At 52.5% G+C, this 12,346-nt stretch overlaps 5 protein-coding genes across 5 annotated transcripts; 1 reads left to right on the top strand and 4 right to left on the bottom strand.

Annotated features, from left to right (window-relative positions):
* Positions 1-651: 651 nt before the first annotated feature.
* On the bottom strand, positions 652-1,083 carry DSM5745_04364 (uncharacterized protein; the record flags this gene model as incomplete). Its single annotated transcript, XM_026746380.1, has 1 exon — positions 652-1,083. One exon carries the CDS (start codon positions 1,081-1,083, stop codon positions 652-654), a length of 432 nt encoding a protein of 143 aa, XP_026605376.1.
* A 175-nt stretch (positions 1,084-1,258) lies between these two features.
* Positions 1,259-2,363, bottom strand: DSM5745_04365 (isocitrate lyase/PEP mutase family protein; the record flags this gene model as incomplete). Its single annotated transcript, XM_026746381.1, has 3 exons — positions 1,259-1,312; positions 1,365-1,849; positions 1,913-2,363. 3 exons carry the CDS (start codon positions 2,361-2,363, stop codon positions 1,259-1,261), a joined length of 990 nt encoding a protein of 329 aa, XP_026605377.1.
* Positions 2,364-4,712: 2,349 nt separating this feature from the next.
* Positions 4,713-5,053, bottom strand: DSM5745_04366 (uncharacterized protein; the record flags this gene model as incomplete). Its single annotated transcript, XM_026746382.1, has 2 exons — positions 4,713-4,934; positions 4,982-5,053. 2 exons carry the CDS (start codon positions 5,051-5,053, stop codon positions 4,713-4,715), a joined length of 294 nt encoding a protein of 97 aa, XP_026605378.1.
* A 1,172-nt stretch (positions 5,054-6,225) lies between these two features.
* DSM5745_04367 (uncharacterized protein) lies at positions 6,226-7,286 on the top strand (the record flags this gene model as incomplete). The annotated part of the gene is made up of 2 exons (XM_026746383.1): positions 6,226-6,710; positions 6,770-7,286. The coding sequence occupies 2 exons, from the start codon at positions 6,226-6,228 to the stop codon at positions 7,284-7,286; spliced, it is 1,002 nt and encodes a 333-aa protein (XP_026605379.1).
* Positions 7,287-8,685: 1,399 nt separating this feature from the next.
* On the bottom strand, positions 8,686-11,395 carry DSM5745_04368 (fibronectin type III domain-containing protein; the record flags this gene model as incomplete). Its single annotated transcript, XM_026746384.1, has 6 exons — positions 8,686-9,283; positions 9,344-9,626; positions 9,675-10,321; positions 10,378-10,501; positions 10,548-10,908; positions 10,958-11,395. 6 exons carry the CDS (start codon positions 11,393-11,395, stop codon positions 8,686-8,688), a joined length of 2,451 nt encoding a protein of 816 aa, XP_026605380.1.
* Between the last annotated feature and the right edge of the window lie 951 nt (positions 11,396-12,346).

A 12,346-nucleotide genomic window follows, 5' to 3' on the forward strand; every position in this document is an offset into this window, starting at 1 on the left:
TGGCGCCAGGCTTGGCTGATATATCAAACATTGATACTGGCGACATGTCCCATCATTTGCAGGTTATTTGAGCTTCCTGCGGGGTGAAGCTTTGCAATCCCTCAGCCAGGAACCAAGATCAGCTGCGATCGTTGCTCTACGTTATGGGATAGAGCGTGGTGGAATGTAAAAATTTTCATTGAGACTAGTCGCTTAAGTGACGCCTCCGGGACGGGATAGATAGTATTGGGCTTGTTTTTGGTATTCTGCGGCGCGTCGCCCTTCATCGAAGCAATCAACAAACCTTCCAAGCTCTCGTTCAGTCGACCTTCCGTTGCACAGCCTCCTTACGGTCTGTATCCTGGCTAGGCGCGACTCGAGATGTTCCCTTCCCCATAGTCTTCGTAGGGTGGTACTTCGACTGGCCGAATGGGAGGCGCGGCGGTTCGTAGGGTGACGGAACTAGCAAGTAGGCGCAACGTCTGGGCACCAGTGTCGGACTGTCCTCAAATATATACTGATGGGGAGGAATTCGGGTACAAATTTCGCGGTAAATATAAAGACCGCAGCTCTGAGCTTTCAGCCAATATTCTGCATCCATAACGCGCAAATGCAGGTCGTTTTGGCCGCCCATTATCCCTTTTCCTTAACGTAAGGTTGGAGTGTCTTGCCTCAGACAGCATCATCCTTCGCCTCCAAACAAGCGTCAGCCATCTTATCAATCCCATCTTCCCTCGTTTCCGCGTCTAACCACCCTCTGTCAACGAGTCTGGCGAGAGCATCACCAACCCAATTCTGGCAGTTCCAATCAAGATCATCGCGGCCATTGCAAATTGGCGTTCGCTCGACCGTCTGGCGAATCGACTCTTCGCCAATGTCCGATGCGATCTCGGTAACTGGAATCACTTTTGCTAGGATTCCGACGCTGGCCGGGTCGATGTCTGAACCATGCGCGTGGGAGAAACGAAAGAGGCCCGGGCAGCCGATGACGTGCATTATGCTGCGGTTTGATGAGGCGAATTGGAAGTAGAGTGCTGTGTGGCGGTACTCGGAGTAGTCGAGGGGGTCGCCTTTGTAAACGAGGATGAAGAGTTTTTGGGGCATCTTAAAAGATTATTTAAAGAATTAGAAGGATTGTTTTGCTCGTGGGGGAGGAAAGAGCGGGGAGGTTTTTTTTAAGGAGATCGGAGCGCGATCGGCGGGGCGTTCCTGGTCCCTGGGCAATGGCATGATGTCATGGGCGGTTGAAATATATTTCTGCAATTTCCTATGCATATGATTACTTCCTGTTCACCAGACCTTCATCATTATACTCGTATTTAGTTTCTCTATCCTGAGGCATTTTGTCAGTCTCATTCGATAAGTTCCAGAAGAGAAATACTCACCCAGTACTTCTTGAATCCCACACCCTCACAAACCTCGTCGTATCCCAGAATCATCGGCGGCGGTCCATCCTCCACAATACTCCTCTTCAAGCCCTCCAATGCATCCTTGATAGCCTTCAACTTCGCAGCAACAAGCGTCCAAGGATACGCGACCGCTGCAAAACCCAAACTACCTAGCTCCTTTGCGGAAAGGTTCTCCGTCATTCCTCCTTCAATAATATTCGCGAGCATGGGCATCTGCAGCTCTTCCACGCAGCGCTTCATCGCGTCGCGGTCAGGCAAGGCCTCCACAAACACTGCATCGGCGCCGATCCGTTTGAACTCCTTTGCTCGCGCCATCGCCTCATCCCATCCATGAATCAAGGCGTCCGTCCGAGCAAGAATGAATATATCGCGGCCCTCATCGCGCGCGTCGCATGCTGCCTGGATTCGAGCGTATGCCTCGCCGCGGGAGACAACTGATTTTCCTTTCGTATGCCCGCATCCTGGATCAAAATAACAGTCTTAGCATCCGTACTCAACTTAGCGACGAGAAAAAGGAGACGTACGTTTCGGCCACGTCTGGTCCTCAATCATAACGCCCGCCGCGCCCGCAGCGGCAAAGCTCTCCACCGTGCGCTTGACATTCATCGCACTCCCATACCCGGTGTCCCCATCGACCATGACCGGCAGGCTTGTAACACGGACCGTCTCCTGGATCTTATCGCACATCTCCGCCATCGCAATGTAGCCCGTGTCCGGGAGGCCGTGCGTACTGGAGACCGCGAAGCCGGACAGGAAGAGCATCGGGAACCCGGCCTCTTCGACGAGGCGCGAAGACAGTCCATCGTAGCTGCATGGGAATGCAAGAATCTTAGATCTATCGGCGTAGGACTCAAGCCATAGAGATCGGAGACGCGATGCTTGCAGTGCAGGGATTGCCCCGCGGCTGTTGGGGGGTGGCGGTGACGTCATTTCGTTCGAGGAGAAGGAGAAGGGGTACGGCGTTGTGGATGCCATTGTAGAGGTATTCGGTGCTGGATAACTTTTCGCAATTGAGTAGAAAGATGAATAATCGGAAGCAGTAGAAAGAAAACCTTGAAGGTATTTATGCCAATGTCGATGTGCGGAGAGCTGGAGTCGGGCGGGAATGCTCATTTGGCAGGAACACGATCAACAGTCGATCTCTCAAGGCACTCAAGCTTCGCCAAGTCACTCTTCTCTTCCTTCGTCTTTTCTTCAACTCTACCCTCTCCGCATCTCTCGACTTCAGAGCCAGAAATCCATAGCTTTCCTCGATCCTCGACGTCCTGCAAACCGCCTCCGATCTGATTATTTTCTGCAGCGGGAATCCAGGCCAACAAGCCTCAATTGGCCCTCAATCACCCTAGGAAACTATCACCTCGGCGAGACTAAACAACTTTCCAGTACGCTACGTTCTCTCCATCATCAATTTATATGAATTGGATGTACAGACGCGTACGGATTGGAGATCGAAATTGTGGCTGCGCGGGCGTTTCATCCCCCCAATTCAAATATCTGCTCAAACTCTTGAGGAAGCAATGGCTGGGCTCGCTGCTGCTATTGCCTGGGCAGTCCTCCATCTCGGCGGGTCTTCGTGGCTACATCATGTATGGCGGAAAGCCGAAATACTGTCTATACTCGACAACAACAACAACAACACCAGTCCACGACAAATGCAACAGCTCCTGCGCATGAACCCGTGCATATTCCACTCCTTCCATGTAGCGGAGACTCTAGCAGCAGCATTCAGCTCTTCCGGGGAACCCCTAAACGCCCTCCTACAATGCAACTTCGTCCATAACCACACCCCTTTTGCGCTAGGCATTTTCTTGTTTGAAGTTGGACTCAACAAATCGTTCGAAGGCCTGAAACGACAAGCTGGCTGTGACGGCAACACAAATCCATCCATCCGTTTTGGAGGACGATCAGCTAGCGATCGATCTGGCCGATGAACTCTCCCTAGACGTCGGAGCTGAAGACGGAGTTGCCATCAAACGTTGCCTGCGCCGCGAATTTCCCGGTAGAGACCTGACAAAACAATTTGACTATGTTCAGTTCCGACATGACTTCTTTAATGCTGTTGTGGCGCCCATCCAGGCAACGTACGATTGTTATTCGTGTTGATCTCCTTTTCCCGCTCGCCGGCTGGTCTTGCTGGGACGGTTTACACTCGATCTCTCGAGGTCCTGATTAGCAACCGAGATCAGATTCAAGCGCTCACAGGTATGGTACTCCAGCTAAACTTACGTTGATCTTTGCGGCGCGTAAAATCACATCAGCACACATGTTGGTAACCCTGAGACTGGGCACCGCTTGACCCGGCTTCCGCGCCTTTAGGGCAGGAGCATCACCACTCACGGCGCTGACTAGGCCAAGGTTGCCTTTGCTACAGTAGAGCCTTAGCTGATGAATCGAATCAGCCTCTAACCGCCAAATACCTACATAATATCTGCCTCCGAGCGCAGGGCCGTCAGGAATTGCTATCCGATCTGATCAACTGTCAATAACAAAGCTTGTCCATACTCCGACTAACAACATTGTGTTGGAATACCTTAGTTGAACATCTGTGTTGCCGACGTGAATGAAAGATCCGGCTCAATACTACTCAGGACCTTGTCCATCTTGTCTCACGATCGGCCGTCTGCAAATTCAGAAAACGAACCAGCAAGAGACGCAGATTACTCTAGCTCCGACGCTCGGTTCCGACCGTCGGGCTCGCTGTCTTCATACAGTGAACCAGTCGGTTTTTGATCTGACTCCTGTAACGGGCTCATATCACCTTTGGCGAAGGAGATGAGGTGCGTGGAACATATCTCCGAAACGAACAGGTTCCGTCGGTTTGGCGTGAGAAAGGGACATTCTCTAAGCTACTGTACCATATGGATAAAATGAGCCCGAGGATACTATTGTGCTAAGATTGGGGTACTGATTCATGTTGACTAGTTATATAGTGGTGCAATTTTGAAACCCGCTAGTACTCGAGGAGGCCAAAAGAGAGCCCAGGTGTTCATTCCGCTCTTTGGCGATGCCTACGCTATACGTCAAAGAGCCCTCATAGCCTTCCCAGGGTTAAGTCAGGACACTTGACCATCAATCCCTTCTTCCTGAAACACCCTACGCAGCTCCTCCCCAAGCTGCGTAAAGTGATGCTACGACGAGTGCATGGAAACCAGACATTCCGCCTCGATGTCCCGGAAAAGCTTCGCAGCTTACTTTCCATCCAGTGTGATCTGCTAGCGCGGGCTACTCGGGTCCGTCATGTCCATATGCGCACGCGCATTTCCCAGGTTGAAAATCGCCGCGCAGATGTGATACTCCTCCGCAGTCTGCTTCAACCCAAGCACTTTAACATATACCGTGCCACCTGAAAGATAGAATGCGCTCGGGAGTCCTTCGCATCCGCGTCCGAACTAACTCGTCGCTGGTGATGATGAAGCCCGTGCATTCCCCTCCAAGAATGTGCTTTGTTGGCGTCCCAATGACAGTCCACTTCTTGTGGTGGCCCAGATCATCCAGGTTGTCGACGTGATCCTCGTGGCCCAGGAGAATGGCGTCGATGATGGAGAGCTCGTCTAGCCGGAGGGCGGGGTCGTCGTCCACGCCAAGGGAGAAACCATGTTGACCCCGTTGATCTCGAGGGTTGCGGTTGCTGTCCCGATGTGTGTGATGTTGAGGGTGGGAGCCATGGTGGTAAATTAGATAGGTAAGCTGAGTGAAGGCGTTTCAAAAAGAAACTGTTCGAATGCAAGGACCGAATGTGAGTCAGGGATCTTTGGCTGTGGGCTTACTTGGGCTAACTGGGCTTTAGGGGTTATTTATACCTAAATCGTGACTTTATAAATCGGTTGAATGTCTTGTCGGTATCCCTCTCGCCAGCATCTCTTCTGACACTCGTTTGTAAGACAACGGGTTGTTCGATTGACATTTACTCGTCCAGTAAGATCCATATCGCTGTTGCTACTCCCAAGAGCTGCCACAATGCAACCATTGGGTCTGGCAGTTTGCTCTATGGTGACCCAACCGGGGAACTTAATCTGCTTCGAACCACGTATATATACGCACGCAAAACATCAGAGCTCTCCAATAACCTGCCAGAATGGAGGCAGATTGGTCCAGACGATCCATGCAGCCGTCCGCATCCTCACCGTTTTCTGCATCATCGGACTTCACTTGCGCATTTTCTCTGCGGAAATGGAAACGAATTGCGTATCGACTCCACAAGACTTAGCAAGGACCAGGCGGGATGCCGGGCTTATTAAGTATTGTACGGTTAGGATTCATATACCTGGATGGTACAAAAGAGGAGGCAACTCCGCCTTCGTGCTGCAGTCCACTATACAAGGTCAGCATTGCAGTGGTACTCGCTTCATTCCGAGTCGAGGTCCCCTATACCCGACCTGGCTTAGCCGAGGCAGGGATTGTTGATCTTATTAGAATGTTTATTAGTATATCCGTTCTGGTAAGGGGATAATCTGCAGTATTTGCGACTGCTTTGAAGTAAATTCTGGAGATGCGTAGATTTCTGTTGTACTGGGCGGGTTGTTAGGGCTATCCTGCTGACTTGACAACAGGCTTGGCCGATAGACTACCCATGGTACACTTGGTACACTCTAACCCAATATAAGCGTCATTGAGCCCTGATCGATCTCGATTTCCATAAAAGAGGATACGGCCTGATTCAAGGTTGGTTGACCGAGGCACCTAGTTACACAGCATTCCATCACCACCGCATCGACTGAGATCAGAATGACGCACGCGACCAGCAGCAAGAATAAAACCGCCCACGCTTCCCACCACCACCAAACACAATTCATCCTCGATCTCTACACAAACACCTACCCTCAATAATACCATCAAAATGTCGTCCTCCAACTCCCGCAACCTCATCATAACCAGCATCGAAAGCCTAACGGGCTCGCAAATCGCCAAAACAATCCTCGCCAGCCGCTCCTTCTCGAAAACCATCAATCAAATCACCGGCTTAACGCTCACACCCGACGCAGACACCGTCAATGAACTCGTAAACGAGCACGGCGTCAACATCATTGAGCACAAGCCCGGCGACCTCGAGACAATGGTCAACACGCTCACCGAGACGGGCGCCGACACAATCTGCCTTCTCCCACCGAACCACAAGGACGCGTTTGATATTACAACCGAACTAATCGAGGCGACGAAGAAGGCGAATATCCCGAACGTCTGCTTTATTTCCTCTGCTGGATGCGATCTCGCGGAACGCGATAGCCAACCTCTCCTGCGGAGCGTCATTGATCTCGAGACGACGGTCATGCAGACGAAGGGCGATGCCAGTACGGAGACGGGCCACTCGCCCGTTATCATTCGGTATGCTTCCACCATCTTCTTCCACTCTAAAGTAGGCAAATCTGACAATATGTGTCCAGCCGCGGCTTCTACGCCGAACACCTTCTCTCCTACAGCAAGCAAGCCCAAGAAGCCGGAAAACTGCCGCTCCCCATCGGAACCTCGCACAAATTCGCACCGATGGCCCTCTCCGACGCCGTCGAGGTAATCGCACACGTCCTCACCGGCACCGGCAAGCACGGGTTCTCCGACAAGCACCGCGGCCAACTGATGGTCCTCACGGGCCCCCAGCTAACCGCGGGCTCGGAGCTCGCGAGTGCAGCAAGCCAGGCCCTCGGCGAAGAGCTGGAATTCGAAGATATCTCCCCTGACGAAGCGAAGAACGTGCTTAAGGATGACGCGGGGAGCTCAGATGGCGAGATCGCATACCTGCTTGAGTACTTTAGCCTTGTGCGCGAGGGCAAGACGAATTATATTTCGACCACGGCGTTCCATGATGTTACGGGGAAGCACCCCGTTGAGCCGACGGGGTTTTTCAAGAACTATGCTGAGGAGATGAGGCCCGAGAAGGCGAATAAAAAGAGGAAGACTCAATGAGCTGCGCCTTGTTCTATTGCGATTGATTAGCTGGGAAGCGTGTGTATATGTCCATTACATCAGGAATTCGACGACGAATTGATTGACGTCCATGAGATTTACCTTAAATCCCGAGTTACGCTTTGCGTTGACGACCGTATTATTACCTGCAATCCCCTACAATTATAAATTATGATTATGATAGAAGAATGACGTCGTGGGGAGGGAGTAGTAGCCCTACTCCGTACTGAAGTCAGAATGACGTGCATCCATGTGCGATCGTACGGTGAGACAAGAGAAGATTCAAGACCTCCAGCTTGAATCCCAACAGTATGCTCCCTTATATGGGAAATTCTGTAGGACGCCACCACGTGGGATAATGCTTAAGACAGGGATATCTAACCTACATACCTTTGTCCCAGGCTAAGGCCACCAGAGCATCGCAGACATAGGCACAAATTCGAGTTAGGGCTAGGTTTGATTAGCCCCACATGCAGGTGCACTCTGGCATGGGATTATATAACTGACAGGCCGCTTATTTAGGTAGTTGTAAGGTCTATCCCTGGGAGGATAGGGTAGAAGGCTAGGACTATAGCAGTAAGCTCTCAAGGCCTTAGAATAGTGGTTCAGGTGGTCGTCTTCAAAAGGTGGAAAGGTAGTAGCAAGATCGCTACCCAAACAGCGCAAGTTGGCAATAATATGGGGCAGGAACCTATTCACCCAGATAACCGACCTGTCAATCTAAACGGTCTCTTTCGGCATCGCAGGGCTGTGGTCAGATAAATCCAGGTTCGTTTCGTTCCGCATTACCCTATCTTAGATCTACGGAGTAAAGTCAACTTGGTCGATGAAGGAAGTGACGCAAAGAGTGTCAAGCTCTGGCCACGTACCTAAGCAAATGCGCACAATATGCGCACGCCCTACGCCAGATAAGCGTGGTATTCTAACGCAGAAGTAAATACAAGAGCCTCATACTCCTCTTCCCATCTCTCTACGTTTCCTGTACTCCGTATCAGCTAGAGCTGTCAGCCAAGCTCAGGGAGAACTGCGCTGTGTTGACATTTGCGGGATATACACTCACTGTCATGAATCTGTCCGTCCGCAAACTTGAGAATCGCTACAGCCATTATATTATTCTGGAGTCCATGCCCAACGCGCTTAGATGGGCAGGCAAAGTCCCAAGACAACTCATCCAGTCTTTCAGTCTAGGTCCTACCATTCCACCCTCTGCCACTGGCAAAATGTTATATAAGAAGAGCATGTCCTTGTCTCTGAGTGCTTTCCCATTGATAAGCAAGTGAGTTTCTGGCACAGCTAGGAACTGTTGTAACTGAGGAAACTTTATACAAAGTCCATTCTGCATCGATGTATTAGGCCTTTCTTCATACGGTTAAAAGGTAGAGAAAAACTTTGGTACAGTTTACTGAGCATCATCAGCTCCCTCGAAGATCGCAACCCCGATCTTGCGTTCCCACGTACTCCCCTCGGAGTCTTCAATGCTGACAGTGAAGTAGTCAATGCCGGCGTCTCCACTGGAAGTATACGTTGCCGTCGTCCCATCGATATTCACCTCTCCAAGCGAGTTCTCCGTCGCATCCACAGAGAACGAAGGCTCGACGAACCCCCTTGCCAATGCAGCCAGATCAACCTCGACATTGCCACTAGGAGTGACGAAAACATGCGGCTCGGCCATGAAGTTCAGGTATCCCTCAATAGCTGTGTACCCGTCGCCACCGGTCGAGCCATCCCACCAGTCCGCGATACCATCACCATCGGCGTCCCAGGTATCGCTGCGCGTGACTTCGGGGAAGTCTTCCAAGCCACCGACATCGGCCTCGTTGTCGATGAGACCCGGCTTGCCGGAGACAGAACCCTCGTAAGTGGCCGTGCCGTCCAGGGTCTCCGAGATTATGCGGGTATCGTGGTCGTCGAAAACGGGTTGGGATGCGCCGCTGTCAGAGAGGACGATTTTGTAGGCTTCGGTGGAAATTTGTTCGGTGATGTGGGAGGGGAAGAACCTATCACCAGCGTTAGCATCTCAGTCAACCGCGACGAAGACAGAATCTTTAGTGGCGTACTCTTCATCGAAGAACTTCTGATAGCTCGGAGCCGGGTCGATGCTGACGTCCGCATAGCAGGCAATTTCGGAGGTCTGCCCAGTGCCATCATCAACAAATTGCGTGGAGTCCTGGTCAAAGACGCCGGGCATGGAGTTGCCGGCGCAGTAGTACTGCTGAGTACCGGGAAGGTTGTCCTCGTACTGCGCTCTCAACGCGTAGGTGAGGTCGCTGGCAGGCCCTTGTTTGTAAAGGTTCCCGACGAAGTTGACCTCCATTGCGCCGCCATCTGTCACTCTACTTCCTGTGCAATTTTAGCTCATGTCCACCCAGTACTATTTAAAAGGCTTACCGAAGTTGTAAACAACATTATTTCTGATGTCCAACCTCCCAGCAAACGTCGCACTATCGTCGACGCCGCCGCCCATACTCCAGCTGCGTCCTTCAGCATGCGCAATGAGGTTGTGATGCAGACTGGCGACATCACCACCGACGGTCGCCGCGTAACCGTGCGCTGTGCCCTCGGGGTAATTCTGATGTCCAGCAACATTGAGTGGCTCAGAGATCATGTTGCGTTGGAAGGTGATGTTCTTGGCGGTACGCGATGAGAACGATTCATCGATCGCCCAGCCCATACTGCATCGGTCCATGATGCAGTAGTTCGATCCGGACATGCCCATTCCATCGATTGTTTCCCCGGTCGAAGAGCCCGGTCGAACGCGAATGTGGCGGAGAATCACGTCTGAGGCGCCGGAGAGACCTAGAGGCCAGCCTTGGATGACAATGCCTTTACCTGGAGCTGTTTGGCCGGCCAGGGTGATGTAATCGTCGCTAACGGTGAGACGAGAGGTCGTAGTGATGACGCCGCCGACATCGAAGACGACAATGCGCGGGCCGGTTTCCACGGTGAGTGCGTATCGGAGGGTTCCTTCGTCCTCGGTGTCTTCGAGGCTGGTGACCTTGACTACCTTGCCGCCGCGACCGCCGCGAGCGAAGCGTCTGCCGCCCTTGTTAGTCTAATGGAGAAAGTAGAGCGCTAGGGCTTGATAACTTACCCATATCCTTCTGCCCCAGGGAATGCCAGGTGGGCCAGACGAAAAGTGAAGGTACGCCCGGTGTATACAGTCTCGCCATCGACGACGTCAACGCGCCAGTAGTACGTGTCCAGTTTGTTGAGGCCTGCCACTGTCAGCATCGCCGGTACAGATTACATACGGGACACTACCTCCAAAAATTACAGTCGGCTCCGTCAGCCCTTCGCTAGACCCTGCCAAATTGTCGGGGTCAGTGCCTAGGTAGAGGTTGTAAATAGGACTCTCGACATCAGCGGGTGCTCTCCAAGACACCATGATGCTATCACTGCCATCTTCAACCTCAAGATGGCTGTCTCGGTGTGCGGGGCTAGGAAAGGTGATTTGGTTTCCGATGGCCGGTGTGTCAATCTCAAAGCCGTTCAAGTAGACGAGACCGTCGCCGCCGGAGGGGGTGTAGACGACCTCGACGGGGTCAGAGGCCGACGCGACAGTGAAGGTGATGTACGAGGTTTGCGATTCCCAGATGTTGTCAACGCGGACAGAGGGTTCAACCTAAAGTCTCAGCGCCAGTACTCAAAAAACATTCGCAAACAAAGCATACAGAAGCAAGTTCCTCTCCCCCGACCGAAACCCCAATGGTCGCCGCAGAATCCTCAGGGTCCGACCACAGATTATGCCAGGTGAGCAGAGTATGCTCACCCTCCTCCAAACCTGTAATGCTCAAAGTAATTGCTCCCGGATTGTCCGCCGAGGTGGTGATGCCCTGATTCACGACGCGCTCGCCCAGATGCGAGACGGTCCGGGTGTACTGGAACTTGTAGTAGTCGCCCTCAAGGTATGAACCGTCAGGCGCAGAGATCGTAAGACTCAGGTCAGAAATCTCAGCGGACGAGCTCTGGGCCTCGCTGTCGACATCAAATGTGGAGAAATCGGGCTCCTCGAGATCGCGGACGCTGCTGGCCTTCAGCCGCACCCGAACCTGGGCTTCGGTCAAGCTGAGCAAGGCCGCAAGGACTGTCAGCTTTCTCAGGTAAATCATGACGGTAGCTGCTGTGGGGTCTTACCGTCTCAACCGGTTGGAAAGTTCCTCACTTTATGTAGAGACGTCCGGTGCTTGCCAAGCACTGTAGAAAGGTCGTTGTATACATGAAACATCCGTGCTTTCTTTGGCACTTGCTCCACCAACGTCGGCGGCCAATTCGCTGAGATCAACAGGAACATCTCCTAAACAGTCTTGTCCGTCATGCGCGACCCTGAATTGGCGTGAACATGAAACCCAGGGTCCTCTCTTGCCTGCCGCGCGACTCCAGCTCAGCGACCGAACAGTAGTCTAAAACACTCCTCGAGCGCTTGGCCTTCCTCTCGCCCGGTGATCACTTTCGAATCCTGGAAGTCTTGCCGGTGCGGTGCCCCTGAGGATGCTGTGCTGGTTGCGGAGACGAACAGGTCCGAGCCCACCCAGGAACGCTGACTCGCGTCTGCAGGACCTGGCTTGGCACTCTATTGTGATGCAACAGTTCGTTACATGTTGATGTCGCTCGCTCGGGAGTCTTCGTAGTTCGTACCATCGTAGCCGGTTCTCTGCGGGGGGTTCTGGGTGCGGCGGTTGGTGCGGCGTCGGTCGTCGGTCGTCGGTCGTCGGTCGGGCTCTCGTGAATTGTGGAGGGGCGCTGATAGAATTCGAGTATGTCTGAAGCTGGCTTCCAATGCTGCGGCTTTCTAGCTTATGATTTGGAATAGTGGTAGGAATGGGGAGGTGAGAGATGGGGTTGTTGTGTTGCAAACGGAGATGGATGGAGGTGGATGGAGGATGAGATCGAAGGAAGGTGCAGAACAACAGCGAGCTCCCGCCATCACCCCTACTTGCTAGCATTTCTCAGGAAGCCAGAAACGTCGATTCCCATGTTCTCCGTAGTAGTTAATATATTAGACCATGGCCGTCGATCAAGTCGCAGCTGCTTAGCTGCTTTTGCGGTGATTGACAAGGTAC

The sequence above is a fragment of the Aspergillus mulundensis genome, assembly GCF_003369625.1.
Source record: "Aspergillus mulundensis strain DSM 5745 chromosome Unknown scaffold_3, whole genome shotgun sequence".
In the NCBI taxonomy this organism is placed as follows: Eukaryota; Fungi; Ascomycota; class Eurotiomycetes; order Eurotiales; family Aspergillaceae; genus Aspergillus; species Aspergillus mulundensis.